General features: G+C 53.9%; 2 protein-coding genes across 2 annotated transcripts; one reads left to right on the top strand and one right to left on the bottom strand.

The window, feature by feature from the left end:
- Positions 1–204: 204 nt before the first annotated feature.
- On the top strand, positions 205–5,852 carry CkaCkLH20_00280 (udp-transferase; the record flags this gene model as incomplete). Its single annotated transcript, XM_038883000.1, has 5 exons — positions 205–851; positions 993–2,047; positions 2,101–2,541; positions 4,716–4,896; positions 4,949–5,852. 5 exons carry the CDS (start codon positions 205–207, stop codon positions 5,850–5,852), a joined length of 3,228 nt encoding a protein of 1,075 aa, XP_038751705.1.
- Positions 5,853–16,208: 10,356 nt separating this feature from the next.
- Positions 16,209–16,637, bottom strand: CkaCkLH20_00279 (transthyretin domain protein; the record flags this gene model as incomplete). The annotated part of the gene is made up of 1 exon (XM_038882999.1): positions 16,209–16,637. One exon carries the CDS (start codon positions 16,635–16,637, stop codon positions 16,209–16,211), a length of 429 nt encoding a protein of 142 aa, XP_038751704.1.
- Positions 16,638–17,516: the final 879 nt, after the last annotated feature.

Raw genomic sequence — 17,516 nt, 5'->3', positions numbered from 1 at the left:
AGTCTCAGGAGACGGGATATCTTCAGTCATGAGTAAAAGGATGAATGCCATTGCGTTTTGCTTTATCGTCTTCGTGTTGACCTTTGTGAAGTTTATCTGATCACACGAGGTCCGGCGTTCAGCTGAGAACAAGCTCACGGCCGGCATCAAACCTCGGATTGTCCACACTGACGCGTTGAAAGCGGAAAACAACAAGCCTTCAGCATGTCTGCCGCGCTCACATCCGACGCATCCGACGTTGGCACGGCTCCCGGGGCCACCGTCGTCGCCGCCCCGGAGAGACCGCCGCCGGCGCTGCGGCTCAACGTCGTGATCCTCTTCATGGGCTCCCGCGGCGACCTGCAGCCCTCCGTCGCGATCGCGAAACGCCTGCAGGAACGGCACGGCCACCGGGTCCGGATCGCCTCGCACCCGCCGTACCGCGCCGCCGTGGAGGCCGCGGGGGTCGACTTCTACGCCGTCGGCCGCGGCTGCGACGTCAGGGCGATGATGCGGCGCAGGCTGCTGCCGCGGGGGGAGCTGCGGGCGCAGGTGCCGGCGATACGGGAGGAGTTCAGGGAGATGGGGACGCGGTGGTGGGGGGCCTGCGTCGGGGAGGGGTATGAGGAAGAAGAAGATGATGACGAAAGGGGGGGCAGGAAAGAGGAGGACGGGTTCGTGGCTGATCTTGTGGTTTCGTCGATGATTGTTTTTAATCAGACGTCCGCGGCGGCGAGGTTGGGCGTGCCGTTGCACTTGTTCGGGATGAATCCGAGGATTTACTCGAGGGATTTGCCGCATAGTCAGGCGGGATGGGCTGTTGGGGGCGGGAGGGTGAGGAGGGATCTTAGTTGGTGGGTGCAGGATTTCATGTGAGTTGCGATTCTCCTGTGCTCGATCGTCCTTGCATCAAGCGAACCCTGCCAAGTCCAACACCTGAGAGGGCGAACCGAGTCTTCGTCTTTATGCTGGAAACTGGCTAGATGATGGTTTTGCTAACAAACTACACGCAGGTTCCTACACACCATCAAGTCCGTCTTCAACGACGTCCGCTTCGCCATGGGCCTGGAGCCGATGTCACCGGCATGGTGGCTCAGCCAGTACAACCGCCTCGACGTGCCCTGCACGTACCTCTGGTCGCCGCTGCTTCTCCCGAAACCTCGAGACTGGGCCGACAACATCCGCGTCTCGGGCTTCGTCTTCGACGACGTGCCCGAGTCGTACGCGCCCCCCGAGGCCCTCGTCTCGTTCCTCGAGGCCGGGGACGCGCCGCCCGTGTACATCGGGTTCGGGAGCATGACCTTCGTCGACGCGCAGGAGGTCTTTCGGAAGATCTTTGAGGTGTTAAGGGAGATGGGGGTGAGGGCTGTGGTGTGTAAGGGCTGGAGCGATTTCGCGTGGGAAGAGGTCGGTGAGAAGGGGGTTCAGGGGGCGGACGGGCTGGAGAACGTGTTGGTGATTGACGAGGCGCCGCACGCGTGGTTGTTCCCCAGGTGCAGAGCTGTGGTGTGTCACGGGGGCAGCGGGACGACGGCCATGGCTTTGAGGAGCGGGCGGCCTACGCTGGTCATTCCTGTGGCCGGCGACCAGCCGTTCTGGGGCTCGAGGGTGGCTGCGGTTGGGTGCGGGCCGGCGCCCGGGTTCGGGATCGCGGAGTTGACGGTCGACAAGTTCAGGGAGAGCCTGGGGGAGCTGTTGAAGCCTGAGTATGCGCGGGCTGCGGAGAAGTTCGCTGACGAAGTCGGGAGGGAGAGGCCCGGGGAGGATGTTTGCGTTGAGGACTTGTTGGAGACTGTGAGCGTTTACAAGAGCTGGCGGTGTGAGGTCTTTCCTGCGAGGCCGGCGGTCTGGAGTGTGGATGGGAGGAAGCTGAGTGCTCTGGCGGCGGAGGTTTTGGTGAAGGAGGGAAGGGTGAGGAGGGAGCAGCTGAGGGCGGCGGATGTGATGAAGTGGCCTGACTTGGTCAGTCCTGGAGATCCTATCACAGGGCTGTTCTTTGGGGTCAACAGGGTCATCAACGGCCTGAAGGAGAAGGCGGTGCTTGACGTGTTGCTCCATATCATTACAGGTAAGTTCACGATGGTTGCGATGGGAGGGAAAGATTGCTAATGTCACATTCAGCACCGTTGACTATTCTCGCGAGCGTCACGTTCGGGATGTTTAATCTCGTGGAGTTTCTGCTCTACAAGCTCGCTTCCCCTTTCAAGCCGAGGATGTTCGCGAGTAACCCGAGGGTCTACAGCTACGGCCAGATGCTGTCGTTCTTGGTCTCCACGCCGCTGGTTGAGTTGGGTAGTCTGGCTACACAGCCCGGGGCTCTGAAGAAGAAGGGGAGAAGCACCGGAAGGGTTGTTGCTGAAGTCCCGCTCGCGATTGTCAGGACGTTGATCGCCTTGATCAACGTCTTGATTGGGTTCGTCGGTATCAGTCTGAGGCAGGCCGATTTGGCCTGCGCCAAGGCCATGGGCGAGAGACCGAGGAGGGACGTCGTGGCCGAGGCGAGGTTCAGGCAGGGGAGGATCGAGGCCGAGAGGTTCGCGGTTGAGAGGGCCGAGGAGGGGGGTGACTTGAGGGCGGAGATCCTGCGGGCATGGGACGAGAGGAAGGCTTGAGGTTGTCTCGTCTCGTTCGTCGCTGCTCGACATCCCTCTTCGGAAGCGTTCGACAACGACACGCATCGTCCGACTTCTTCCGTCTGGAGTTTTGCTTATCTTTGTCATCTCGGGGCATTTCCATTTCCCTGCAAGCCTCGCTGCAGGTTCCGGCGGTCGCACTACAGGTGTACCCGGCCAGTGGGATATTCTCCGAAGGGGAGAGGCGTGTAAAAAAAAGGGACGAGGGGTCGTGGGTGGTGGTGGTGGTACGATGCGGGTAGCCGCCGGTGGACGGGACACGTCAACATCCGGGTGAGGCGGGCGGCGCGCGCGCGCGGCAACGTTGCGAGATGGGAGTCGGGAGTCGGGTTCGGAGGTATTTCACTTGCCATGTGGGTGTGTCGTGGGTGTCGTGGAACGTGATCGGTGTGGGAAACCGGTGCGTCGATGGGATGTTCTTTTGGCTCTTTTTTGGTCAGCGACTAGGGTTTTGAGATGGGGTGTACACGGAATAATGTCGCGGTGTGATAATCGGCTGCGAGAGAAGACCGGATGTTGAGTTCTTGGACATTAAGTCATGGAGTATCATACGAGTCTTGATAGAGTGTAAGTAGAACTGCCGCCTTGAGATATCCACAGAGATTAGGAACGCAGTCAGGTAGACGACTGGTTGCACGATACGTTCAGACAACTACCCGAAATATTGTGAAAAATGTGAAGATCAAATATATTGAAACCTCGGTGTGAGATGGATGAGTGATGGTGACTTGGCTGCTGGGTCGATGGGTTCTGGCTTTTCATGTTCGCCGTACACTTTTTTCACTAGGAGTAAAATCAAAATGGAATGACATTATATATTGGAGAGTTGCGACTAGGAAAACGACTCTGAGAGTGTCTTTGAAAGTGGGTTGACCATCAACGAATTCAAGAGACTGAGCTTTGAAAGGGCAATTATCCCAAGTTGACTGATAACCACGGCCCGACATCCAAGTTATTATCATGATATCAACGATACGTATTGAACGAATGAATCAACATCTATTTGAGGGAAAGACTGCCATATCGAGCGGTGTCTTAGTACTCAGTATTGCTCAGATGCGTCTTCAAAGTGTGTCAAAATTTCTATTTCACCAGCATGTGCCATACATCAAATACCGTCGTCATTCATATTTTCAGTTACCTGAGCTGGACGAGATTCAGAGGACAAATATCTCGGAGAAGTTAAGAGAATTGAGATTAAATTCGGTTTGTTCATGTAACACTTCGACGTCAATTTCCGAGGGTGTTGTCATCGACATGATGCTATCTCATCTTCGAAACCCAACCCTCATGGTTGCTTTATCCACTGAGATATAATATTGTAAGACTTTCTCATTTCTTTTCAATCCATTCTTGATGTATACTATTAGCAGTCCCCGAGAACGAGATGTAACATCTTTCTCATTGACTTCAGAGGCCATTCAATAACTTTGGGACTTGGCCGTCTCAGTTTATCAAGATATTCTATACCATAGAGTGCCATTCAGAAGATATCTCTCAGGATCAAATAACCCAGTTGTTCGTCAAAATGAGTTCTTCTGAGCATTTACTGAACAAAAGCTCCAAACGCCAAACATCTTGGTGAGTAGGTGGATGTTGGAGGTGCCTGCCTGCGCAGCCAATACCGGGTCACAGATCAAAGAAACCAATCTGGAATTTTTTTTTAGAAAATAATGGAAGTACTCAAGGTCATCTGGTCGAGTCCAATAATCTCCATACTCTCCGCTGAATGTCGATTAATGTGACGAACACTTCACCCACCAACGGATACTTATGCATCTACCGAAGCTTGCGAGGTGCCCCGTCTAACACTATAACCGTTAGACGCGCCTACCTTGAAGCCCACGCGACTGCCTCAATCATCGACGTCAGCTACCTTTTCGACTCTACTTCAGCACTGCGCGAACCGACAATCTTGAAATTTCGCATGCACACCGGCATTTCCACGCAATGAACGTCCTTTACTGTTGCTTCGAAATCCCACCACGACAACGCCGCGGCCCCTTCGGCTGACACAAGGACCATGACGCAACCACCACCATCTGTACTTCTTCCCAGTCCTCAGCTACCTTGTGTCCTCTCGCTGACCTTGGCTTGACGCAGACACCGGCTCCTCGGAAATTTCTCCTTTCGAAGCGACCGCCGCAATCGCAAAAGACACCGGGAAACGGCCCTCCAGTCTCAGCGAGCAGCCAGCGTTTTTCGGCGACCCCGCGCTTTGCCTTACCTTCGTCAACGCAACGGCCTTCGACACAGCGACCACCCTCTACACCTCGTTTTCCCGGTACGGCACGACCTTCGAGACGCGCCGACCCCATCAACGATGCGCTGGAAAGTTCGCCTCCGGAAGCGCCCCCGACTGCGACGCGATACGGACGGTCGACTTTGGGTGGCACGCAAAGGGTGAAAGAGAGGATCGAGATCGAGTCTGACGACGAGAGCGATTTGCAAGACGGGGCAAAAGTCGCGCCGCAACTCACAGGCTTCTCAGTGAACGACTCGATTGAGGCTGAGTCGGTGACGTCCAGCCAGGTCCATAGCGATATCGACGAGAGGACGCCAAAGAGGAGGCGCATTTCGGTTTCATCTGCGCTTAGTTGGCAGGATGACAATCGGGATGATCTTTCAGGTGCCTTTCACGAAGAACCTCCCGTTTATGACGAAGACGCGGAGGAGGAGGATGAAGTAATACCGGATGTGAGGGAGGAATTCTCGCCCGACGTCGAAGACATGTCGATGGACGAAGACCCCGGCCTACCCGATCCCAACCCAGGAGAACCAGCCAAAACGCAGCCGAAATTTCACCAAGCCCCGCGCTTCAAGATCCAAGAAGCACAAAACCCGCGCCAAGAAGGGTTGCCGGAGGCCTTCTCGCCGCAGCGCCGTGGACCCAAGTACATCGCCGGCGGGCTTGCCGCGGAGCTACAGTCTTGGCTGGCGGAGGTCAAGGGGTGGGGAGGCGGCGACCGACCTCCAGATCTGGTTATGAATATTGTTATCGACGAAGTTAGCCCCGGGAATCGGATGTATCTCGTAAAGGGCCGAAGGATTGTTGAAGACGAGGATACGACAGAAGAGATCTCGGCTAGACTGATGCTGGCTGGAGAAGGGAGGCTCACAGGGCTAGGACAGAAGGCGCCGGTGGTTTTGGGGAGTAGCGTTGCGATATCCCAGCCTGCATGGGAGGTCAAGCTTGAGGGGACGAACTGGATTGTTGCCTGCGACTGGGCTATTTTGTAAGGCGTTTTATCAGGCTTTCTCGTTTGAAAAAATTTGGTTAGCTCAAACATACATGATTTGCTCAACAACGCAAGTTCGAGTGGCAGTGTTTGCACATTCAACTTGGCATCAAAAAACAGGTGGTCTAAGCCTCCATTTAGGGTCACTTCATAAGTAGCTATTGTCCACATGTGACAAGGCATACTGTGAACATAATTCCGAAAACTTGAGGGCTGGGCTTCTCTACGTTGACCCGGTGACGCTAGTTTCCTCCTGAAATAGTGTTTTGGGAGCTTCAGAATGTTTCTGAATCCAAGCTATTCCACTGAATGTCTCGCCTCATCTCATGGAGATACGACTTATCTGCGGCTGAGGAAGGGTACGTCTTTGCTCCTATTGATTGTACCTTGTCGTTTGCATCTCAACTCGAACCAATAATTTGAGATGATAAAAAGCTTGGAGATTGACATCCATCTATCAGACTCAAGAGAGTCACTCAAACCATGTCTCTCAATAACTTCACCCACGTCCTATGGAATTTTCTTAGTAACCGACTTTGCTGACTTAGGCGGATGTGAATGAGGGTAGACAGTCAACCTGTCACTGTCAGTGAAGCCGTGTGTTGTCCGTCTAGTGACATTGCATATACCATGGACCGTCCTGCCTTCCAAGCTTCTCTTGGTAACGGGGTCAATACATCCAACCTTAGACTAGATAGTTTTAAGTGGAGTTTGAGGCTCTACGATGCTGCTGTTAAATTTGAACTTGGCCAAAACAGGCGTAGCTACCAACATGTAGGTCTACGGGTTGTTCGCCCTCGTCCAAGATACGTACTGGAAGCGAAGGCGCCCCAGAGTGTGCCTAACCACCCATCGGATATGACTCACTAGATTTGCATGAGCCACATGTCGTTCTCATTGAGAGGCGTGGAAGCTAATGCTGTCGAGTGGCCAAGTATGGTAACCATATCGTCTTGGCATTCGTCCATTGGCCCACAGTCGCCTCTTTGAAGTCTCCTGCACCCATGAATACATATATGTTCCAGACACTTTCGACCTATCATCGCACGGTCTGATTGAAGGAGGTCTGCACTAAGAACAAAAAGCTACCAATTCCCTATTGCTTAAATGATTATATCCCCCTCTGAGACCACTCACAATATGTCTTTCTCATGACATCTTTCTTCTACTCCACCAACGCCAAAACCTGGTTGATTGTCGAATCTCTCCAGTCAGGAAACATATCCATGCTCAATACCATGCTACAGACCATCAACCTATAATGGTGGTGGATATAGTGCTGGCTGTGATTCCTATCGCTGGCAGCGTCCTTGTGACAACTGTGAAAGCTCTTCAGTCTTTCATGAGAAGCTATCCCGATGCCGCAGAAGACTCAAAGGCGATTGAGATCCAGCTGACATACCTCCAAAAAACCTTCCAGCGTCTGAACTACGATTCTGCCAAAGGTTGTCTGCCCCCTGACCTTAGGAAAGACATCCAAATTGAAGGGGGGAAATGCCGCAAACTTCTTTCTCGGGTCGATGTCGTTTTGAAAGAACACCGGACGAAGAAGCTGAAGTGGGCTATTAGTGGCAAGGCGAAGTTCAAGGCCCTACACAAAGAGTTAGCCAACTCTAACAAACGCTTCAAGATTTTGTCGCAGAGTGTCACCTTGTGAGTATCACAAAAGAGGAGTGTGAAATGTGTCTTGACTGACAATTCATTCAGAGCTATTACCACGAGCCTAAAAGATGACACGAAGAGCATCAGAGGTGGCATGCATCACACACAAGAGGATTTAAAGGAAATATTGCGACTACTGAGGAAGAACCAACCCAGCAAAACCAGTTCATCCGAGAAACATACCAAGATATCTCATCAGAGCGGAGAGAATAAGAATAGGCTTGCGAGTGAGCCATTGAACTCTCTCCCACCAAAACACAAGATCAGGAAGACCAAGCAGGCTTCCATTGATGTTCAGTTGACCAGTCGACCAGAGTCGGTGGTCTCTGGGTCCATCTCTAATGCAGAACTTCCTGCGTTTGAACTCTCAAAGCTACTTTACTCTCTTCATGCTCAAAACGAAGCCTCAGACTCAAAAAGTCGGAGACAGAGTCCTGAGCTGCATGCTTCATTCGCTCAATCTCCTACGAAGCTACTCCAAGGAGTGTCGATGGAAGTGACTCAGGATCTCGAGCAGTGTAGCGATTGCAAGAAGTGGAAAGAAACATCCGCCATGAGCTCGATTAGGCACGGCCAAAATTGGCTTTGCACAAGTTGCACGACGGGCAAATTCCAGGATTCGATATCTGACCCTTATCAAGAGCCACTTTGCTGTGCGGACGGTAGCGCTCTGCCTTACTGTTGCGTAGCAGACGTACTCGACGAGGAGTTCAAGGAGGAGTTCAACCGCATCTGGGGCGTGCAAGTGCTAGAGTGTCAATTACCGGGGTGCGGCCACTCGTATAAGTACTATGTGCGCAGAGACTCGACTTGCGTGACATGCCGGGCGTGTCGACAAGATATCTGCACGTGGTGTGGAGGAGCGTGGCATTCGATGTGCCAGACCGGAACTGACCAGCTTCGCGATGTGTTTTGAGTAGCGCCGATTGTAGCAGAGGTTTTGGTGTTCTGTATGTCCGAGGATCTGGAATCTTTGGGGTCGCATCATTCATCACGAAGCATCAGATTGTAGCATGAGGGCGTTGGGTTTATGTAGAAGTATGTTGTCACGAAGCAAAATATCAAGTCGAACATCCTATCGAACGATCCAACCTTTTTCATCATACCCTCTTTCTTTCGGATACATAATGCAGAATGCAAACTGCGGAAGATGGAAGAGAGTCTAGTAGTCACACTGACATGGTTGGTTCAAGCATTTGAGTACTTTTCGGTATTAAACCTCAGAACCACGGAAGATAGTACAAAGAGCTTGATCAAGTTCCAGCACAGTCAAGTCTTCGAAAAGTTCCGTAATTGGGTTACAGCCCACGAATCCATTTCAGGACAGACCCGTGATCACTTGCAGCACAGCCCGGGGGGCATGAATTCCCAACGTCCTCATTGGATCGCTCTGCATGTCAGTCAGCCATGGGGGGCAGTGAGGCACCCTTCACCAACACAAGCCCCCACGTATTACATCTCCTCCCCCAAGAAATCGCCAGCCTCGTCTGTTTATCCGCAAACATGACTCCGGCGTAGCAATGGCAGACCCGCTGTCCATCGCAGCGAGCTGTATCGCGGTCATCGGCGCCGCGGGCAAGACCGGGAGCGCCATCCTGACTTTCATCACAGGCTGCCGCGAAGCCAGGAGCGACCTTACGGATATCTCGCGCGAGTTGACAGATCTGCAGATCACGCTCGAAATTCTCAAGAATGACGGAGAAGGCGACGCCCTGCCGACCACCGTTCGCTCGCAGATCGCATCGATGGTGAATAGGTGCGGAGGCGTCATTTCGGACATCGATGTCGTGTTACAACGTCATAAGGGGAGGACTGGGTCGTTACGGTGGGCTGCAGATGGGAGGAGGAAGGTTGAGGGGCTGAAGACGCGGCTCGAAGCGTGGAGGGAGTCGTTAAGTTTTATTGTCGAGGTGGTCACGGCGTGAGTCCCAGCAAGACACAGAAAACGGACGTGGCAACTGATTTTGAGATTTCTAGATCTTTGGTTAAGAGCATCAAATCCGACACCGAAGCGATCCGCGGCCAGACATCTGCTATACCCATCATCAAGGATAATACTGAGAGGATATGGGAGGCCATTCAACAGTTACAAAACCCCATTCTTCCCAGAAAACAGCAGGGTTGGAGCAAGAGTGCCCTGTTGGATAATTATCTGGATGAATTGACGAGTTATACCGAGTCTGTCTGCGAAGAGGTCATTTGGGAACCGGAAATCGATGAAAATGACGAAGAAGCCACGACCATCGCCGACATGGTCGAGTATAACGTGCGACAGAGTCAATTAGAGAATGCGAATGGAACCCAACAGTCAAAGGCGAGAGGTGAAGCGGCTGCAGAGGAAGCCAGGAGAGACTCGAGGCACAACGGAGAGAAGAACCGCAATACGCCCGGCCTCCCTCGAGAGGGATACGCTTTCAAAAAGGCCAGCGAAGAAGGAGATGTTGAAATCAAGAAATTGACTGAGAGACAGCGCATCACGGCCGAATTTCTACGGCCGATTTGTACGAGCTGCAATCTTAGAAACAGTCCTTCGACCCACATTCACGGGCGCCATGTTTTGTGCGCAAAGTGCATCCAGCAGAAATTCTTGTCGTCAATGTCGTCCGACATGAATCTCAACACCAACCGACCGAGATGCTGCGTGTCGGAATGGCTTCTCCCGATCCATGCGGAAGGATTTCTTGATCGGGTAACAAAAGTCCAGTACAATCGCAAGTATTGTCGCGTCTCGTTCCCCTGTCCGATCAAGAGCTGCGAAGAAACACACGAGATTGCCAGCGACGCAACGCGAAGATTGAAAAGACGCTGCAAACAAACGCGTCGAGGCGTGTGCAGCTGGTGTTTCAAAAAATGGCACGACATGGAAAACGACGAGTGTGAGGAGGATGGCATGGCCCAGCAACTGTTCGACCTCACGAGCAAGGTCGCAAATAGCTGGGTGGAAAATGCTATCAACGATGACGCTTACTCATCGCCGAAGTCTTGATCACATCGGCTTGTGCCGTAGGGAGCAATGTAGTGAAACAGATAGACTGCGGACCATCAAAGAAGGATCGTTAAGGCTCAGATCCCATCAGCATGTCATTTCGGCACATGTCGAAGCCGGTAGAGAGCTAGCGACAGGACGGGCGCACGCCCATTCCAAATGGTCCAAATATACACACCAATTCTCAATCCTTACCAGTGTCAAGCTCAGCAGGCTAAGGAACGGGTGCAGATTTTACGATGGTTGCTTTGGTTTCTGCAGCAGCACCGCAGCAGAATCGAGGACATGGCGCGCAGAGATGCCGTGTCCCGAAAGTCTAGACCACGACTCCAAAAAAACGCTGCAGAAAAGGGCGTCTGGACTAAGATTACGCTACTGTAGGTTATTTGGATATGGAGAATTTGAATTCTCCCATGTCGTTGACGGCGTGGCTCGGAATGGACAAGACGATTGTGGTGAGCACTGTTTGTCTGGCCGGGAACGGACTGGCATTCCGTCGAACCCAGTAATTTGGTAGGGACGTTCCAAGATGCGGCAGTCTTTAGATACCTACCTAGGTAGGAAGACAGGATCTGAGGGAGTGATCTGCGACCGATGACTTCAGGTGGTGTGCTGAGACTGCAGGAACATTCCATCAGTCGGAGTTCGGATTAGAACTCTGGGCGCAAGTTGGCATGTCAGGCTTTTTTCTGCCGTTTTCACACAGGTTTCTTCAATCGGAATTACGATACCGACGTCCAGCGAAGAAAAAGAGGAAAAGCGAGACGGGAGTGGATTGGGCCGGGTCGGGTTCGCCGCACGGCGTCATATGGGCCGGGGTGGGGCGGCAGCGGAGATCCATCAAGATTCAGCGAGGTCTGTGGCGGTACCCGCAGCGGAGGAGGTTGTCCAATTGTAGCCGTTCGTGATGAATCGGACCCCGCGCCCTCCAATGATTGATGGTCGTGGAGGGGAGAATGATGGAAAGATTCACGGAGGCCGCGTAACGCGCGTGTTGTGGCTGGTATGGGCCTGTGTCATTGGAGTGGCCAATGGGACATCTGTCCTGATTTCTCGTGCCCACTTTGGTGTGGCGTGAAGCTCTCACGGCCAATGAGAGACAGCATCTCTTCATGAGGTCAGTCCGTCAGGGTCCTGCGATGAGCCGCCCGTCAGTTCCCTTTTCCGGCCCGGGACTGAAGGTTGCCCTGGTGCCGATTGCTGAATGAGGCAGGGGAGCTACCTTAGGTGTCAGGGGCCAGGGAGGCTCAGAGGCGTCCCTGTCCAGCTGGTTGAAGCAGGCGCAGAGGGCTTAGTGGGCCTTTAGGGGCTCTCGGGCCCGCGGGTCGTTCTTCAGGTTGAGTGTCGTAGCATTTTGCTTCATTTACGAAGGATGTCTTTGCCAGAACAAGCTCGCCGTACAGCCCTTTTTGAATTAGAGGCTCATCGCTCTAGTCCAGATCGGGGACGTTATCGGGTTAGAACGATGAACAGAAGAAGCATAGTTGACTTTAGGTAATGCGGATACCCCGTGATTGCTACCTTGGACTGCACGTTGGGGAAAAGAATGAGCTAGGGGTGAATAGCAGTGAGCCAGTCAACGTGGACGATGGGGGCACAGGGACTGAAGATGCCAGAAAACTTGGTCTGTCGTCAGCTTTGGTCGTCGGTAAGTCGGTGTGTCGTGTCGTGTCGTGGTCTGCTGCGACACCCAGAGTTGCCACACCGGGCCAGTCAGAAGTCGGGCACCGAGACACTGCCAGCACCATCTCGCAGCGCTGCGGTACCCAGGCATCGTTTGATAGGCATCGCTGTGATCACCGGAACGCTAAAGGCTAAAGCGAGGTGACGATGGACGGCTGGTGTTCTCGCTTGCTCGCTAAACCATTAGTGACTGGCGAGGTCTGGGGTAGTTGACAATGTTGGGGGTTGCGTGCTGCTCGGTGGGAAGGGCGAGAATCGTTACTCTCTTTGGGCAGGTTTCTGAGGGACATGAGTAGTGACTCCCTAACGCCAGCAGTAGCACATTACTGGGCCAGTCAGAGGTGAGTTTTGTTGCTGTTGCTGCCGTTCCGTTGGAAGTGTATCTGTACGATGGAGAAAAACCTGAACTCGGATGAGGATGAGGGGCTGGAGACACCAGGTCCGCGCTGTCACGGACACTTGCCGACCACCTGCCATATCGCAGTCCGATGCTTAGACAGTAGTCTAATAAGTTCCAACTGCCTGACTATTCATTTTAAGATGGAGAGCAGGATAGAGAGGCGCGACTAAGAAAAGGTACCGCACGGTGATGCGTCTTCGCCCCCTTTGGGAAAAGTACCTTTTCTGCCAGCCACAGACGGATATGACCGACCGTCCGGGTTGACCTGGCAGGCCCCAACCTAAGCCTAGGAACCATGATGCTACCCGGTGATCAACGCAGGTATCCCGCAGCTTTGCTTCCTCGAAGCCGGCTTTTAGTGCCTTCATGATATAAACGAACCGGGTTGCCGCCTTCCCGTGTTTGCGGCCTTTGTCCACCCGAATGTCATCATTCACCTCCACTTACACTACGGCATAACGAACGCAACGTCAACCGTCTATCACAGCCCACATCATCACCTACGGATACCTCACCTGGCCACGAGCAACGAAGCACCATCGAATAACAGCAACGACCCCAACCTAAAATGCCCTGACGAACTCTCCGTCTCCACGAATCTTTCCGTCTTTTCCTCTGACATCTCGAGCTTGCCCATCCCACGCGAATCAGTACACGACTGCCTCATCGATCCCCGCAAAGCCGTTTCAGCTTCGACTTCTTTGCTTCTTACACGACCTTACGCCCAAGAGTCGGCTCGTCCACAAAACAAAACAGCCCATTCCCTACCGCGCGCTTGTTCAGTGGAGAAACGCCCAGGACCCTTCTCATCGAGCTTTTCGTCATTCTGGTTCTGCCACTCGCCCGCGGAACACCTGTCGAGTCTTTTCTTTTGGATATCCTTGGGCGGATACCCTACCCTACGTTCTTCGGTGTACGAGCCCGTGTCAGCACCCAGCGTCGTCTCGGCAGCTCCTCTCCGTCTGCTGCCTCCCCGCCGCCTCTGCCCAGACTCTCCGCCGTCTTACCGCCTTCCAAGACCATCAGGACCAAGTCCTTGGTGGACCACCTCTGACGCCCAGTCCCGGAATATCGGCACCGCTTCGCACCAATGGCCTCGGTCTCTCCAGGTAAGCCATGCCATTTTCCATCATCCACACGTTTCCCCATGTCTCTTTTCCTGCCTTTCTCCTCCGAGCTCCATTCTGCGTCACTCATTTCAGCCCGATTCCATCTTTCCATCTTTCCACTCCGTCTTCTCGCGGAACCCTTGCGTCCTCCACTCGTTACTCGATGGCCCGTCTGCGAGGAAACGCCTTGCGGACACGCCGCCGGGCCATCCGTGCTTTCTAGAAGGAAAAGAGGCTTCTTAGCCATCCATCCGTCCATCCATACCCTGTCAAGTGCAAGCTCAAGCCCAGTCATGTTATTTTGCCTTTTTTTGTTGGGCGGTTGGGACAGTTCCCACGGGCACAGCACAGCAGTCCCGTCTCCATCCAATGATGATGGCACGATCAGAGTTCGGAACATGACACTGCCAAACACAACTCGTCATGACCTCCAACCGTATGTGCGTTGCATGGCCGAGTCCCTCATGCAGGTCATCCCAGACTCAAGCAAGCCCTTTTCTCGCAGCACGGAGCGAGTTTAGTGCTCGTCCTGTGCAGCGGAAAGAAACCTAAGCCGGAGCATCAGTGGCATTCTTGCAGGTTTCCCGGGCACTTGTGTTCCCCCGCTTCCACTCTCACTGCCGTACCCCAGTCACTCGTTGGCACTGCTGCTGCGTCTCGCTGTTGCGTCTTGCTGCTGCGGCCAGTCATTCCTTGCGGCTGCGCTCAATTCGAGTTCGCAAGCGGAAGGCCGAGCCCGAGCGAGGACCAGCGACACAGCGAGAACAACTGAGAAACAAGACACACCACACCTCCACACACCTCTCAGGCAAAAGCCCAAGAGGCGGGACGTTACGTGTTGTCAGATGCAGCCATAGCGAGCGGGAGGGAAGAGAAGCATAGGCCAGTAGCCACCTTAGATGCTCATTTGAGTCTGCACCCCTCTAAATAGTCGCCTCCCCCCGCCCATTCCCGCGGCTGTTGGGGCGCCAGAGAGGAGATCACTGCCCGGAATCCCGCCTTCTCATTTGCTTACCGCCGTCTGCTGCTCTCGTCTCGTTCCTGGGCCTGCCGGTCTCATTAACTGGCCTCACCTGTTCGGGAGGGGATTCGTAATTGTCCAAGACGCTAAAGGATCAAACGGCAAATCCAAATAAACCCACGAGAAAGAAAGTCCCGTCGGACGGTCGGCGTCTCGCCTGAACTCGGTCCAGTCTGGTCTTTATTTCCGCCTTTGTCTCTTGGATATCCCATTTTCGTTCCTGAACACCTTTTGCCGCCTATTCCTGAACAGAGAGCAGTCTCTCCTACGTTCCCCAGTCTTTATCTACTCTACTTCCCCACGCCGCTATTATTCCATTGAATATCAGCCACCAGACCTTCTCTGCGACCGTCTCTATCTACTTCCGCACTATTTTATCGTCGATCGGCTCCCCACAGAAACTAAGATCGCATCACCGCAGAGCCTGACACCATGGCGAACTCACCAAGAAGCCCATCCACCAAGAGCACGAAGAGCCAGAACAGCCTTCGCAACACGGGCTTTCCAGAGCCCTTCAATGGCGGTAAGCATTTACTTTGATCCCTCCAACACTCTTGCATTCGTACTAACAACCATAGAACGTAACACTACCCTGCCACACCCCGACGCCAACCTGTCACCAAACGCCGTCATCTCGCAGGATGATATCAACTCCAACAAAGTGATGGCCAGGACACGTCGTTCATTCCTGCAAAAGCACAAGCGAACCATCAGTCACGGCGTCATCACCCCACAAATGGCCGCCATGTACAGCGAACTCGCCAGCGAAGCCGGATCAACTGCCGTTCTCGACCACGACATCCACTCCAACACCAGCCAAGCGAGCTTGCCGACCGGTCGAATCAGCAAGGACGGAGCCGAAAGCATCCTCTCCCACAGCGGCGATTTGTCACCAGTCACGTCGGAGCAAGGTCGCAAGAACAGCATCTTCAAGAAGCTCGGCTGGAGGAAGTAGGACGACGCCGCCGAAGCGCCAGTATCGAGATCTATCAGCAACGTCGACCCGAAAGATGACGATACAAAGCGGTTCAGTCACTTCACGACGATCCGCAAACGATGAAACGGCCGAAAATTGTAAAACCAACATTACAGCGCAAGCGAGGAGTTTTCATTTGGTTTTGGGTTGGGGACACAGGCGGTATGGGACTTTTTGGGAAACCACGGGAACGGCGTACATGAAGGGCGGGCAATTTCAAAATGGTCCTGAGGAACTTCATCCTCGTATTTTCTTTTGTCACTGGCGAAGCCCGCCCTGCTGGCAGGGAAACAGATCCCGTCGAGGGAGAACAACCTAGGAACAACGGTGGACGAGAACTATCGTTAACCAGCAAATCATAGTAATTCTATCGTTAGTTGCAAGTTCCTTGCACTTTGGATATCATGCTTTTCTCTCTGCCTCGACTCCTGAGCGTCGTCATATTGTACCTCACTGTTCCGCTTGCCAAGTGCTTTCATGCATCAAAACCCACACCCATCCAAATCACCCACGATCGCGCTCAGCTACCCCGGTAGGTCGTGTAGCTGTAGGGACTCAACAGCAGCGGCACGTGATAATGCTGGCCCTCCTGGACGGTAAACACGACGACGGCCTCGGGGAAGAACGTCTTGTCGTCGCCGCCGAAGTAGGCGGCGGTGTCGAAGCGGAGGGTCCAGCGCGAGGGGCCGGTGATCTCGCCGAGGACGTCCTCGAGGGTGTAGACGGGGACCTCGCCGGCGGTGTCCTCGGAGGAGTAGGGCAGCCAGGCCTTGACGCGGCCGTCGTCGTCGGTGAGGGACTCGAAGGTCTTTTGGATTCCCGGCTGGCCCGGGGCCGAGGGCGAGGAGGAGGTGGTGGTGGAGAGCTGGACGCGGACGCCGCGGGCGGGGCGGCCGGCTGAGGTGTCGAGGACGTGGCAGGTTATGCGGTCCTTGGTTTGGGTTGACATTTTGTGTGATGTCTGGGGTTGAGGGGAGGGGGAGAATATGTCGGCTGGTGATTTGGGAGGAGAAGCCGGGGATTTAGATCGGGCGGGATGGAGAGGTGAAATGGGAGAGGAGGATGTGAAGTTCGTTGGGTGGTGAGCTGAGGACAGGTCGGGCGTCGGTGAGGCTCTCTCTCACTCTATCTGGCTCTCGTGGAACGGCTGATGGCGGGGTAAGAAGGCGGGCGGTGTTGGTGAGGCGGTGGTACGGTCCCGGGTCCAGTGTCTTGGCGGGGTCCCTGAAGTACCTCCTGCCTGGAGAACTAAAGTGGGGTTGGGAGCGGCAGTTGCCTGATGCTTTGCCGATTTATATTTCTTAGTAGAATTTGAGAAGAGAGACGAGAGTGCTTGAGAAGAGCCCAGACTTTGATAAATTGCAATTCAGACTAACAAGTTGGGGAGTACGGTGTTCTTTTAAGAAGGACGGTCTCTCAAGGAGGGGCGGGAGACCCGTTTTCGATATCGGGAGAGCGTCGCAGGGCGCCGGGTCGCGATGCGGAGATCCCTGTGCGCGTCCTTCAGCTGTTGGTTTCGAGGGACGTAGGACTTGGGTTCGTAGGACGACAAGGCGAGTAAGTAGTCGAATTAATCAAGACATGTAACACCTTTCGATCGTCTACGGGATATTCGTACATGCACTTCACACTTCACACGCGTCTGGGCTTCTGTACGCCGGCGATCGCGATGCGGTGGTATTCGCCGCTCTTGGCGAGCCGAGCCGAGAGCTGCGAGAGCTTGGAGCTCAAGTTTCGTCAGGCTTTGCAAAGTCCTGCGGGACACTAGGCAGCATAGTAGCCGGCTGTGCAAAAATAGAAACGGGTGAAGGATGTAAGCCACGGGAGA

This window comes from Colletotrichum karsti, assembly GCF_011947395.1.
Source record: "Colletotrichum karsti strain CkLH20 chromosome Unknown Scaffold1, whole genome shotgun sequence".
In the NCBI taxonomy this organism is placed as follows: Eukaryota; Fungi; Ascomycota; class Sordariomycetes; order Glomerellales; family Glomerellaceae; genus Colletotrichum; species Colletotrichum karsti.
Note: the sequence above shows the minus strand (reverse complement) of the source record. Positions and strands in the feature narration are given on the sequence as shown.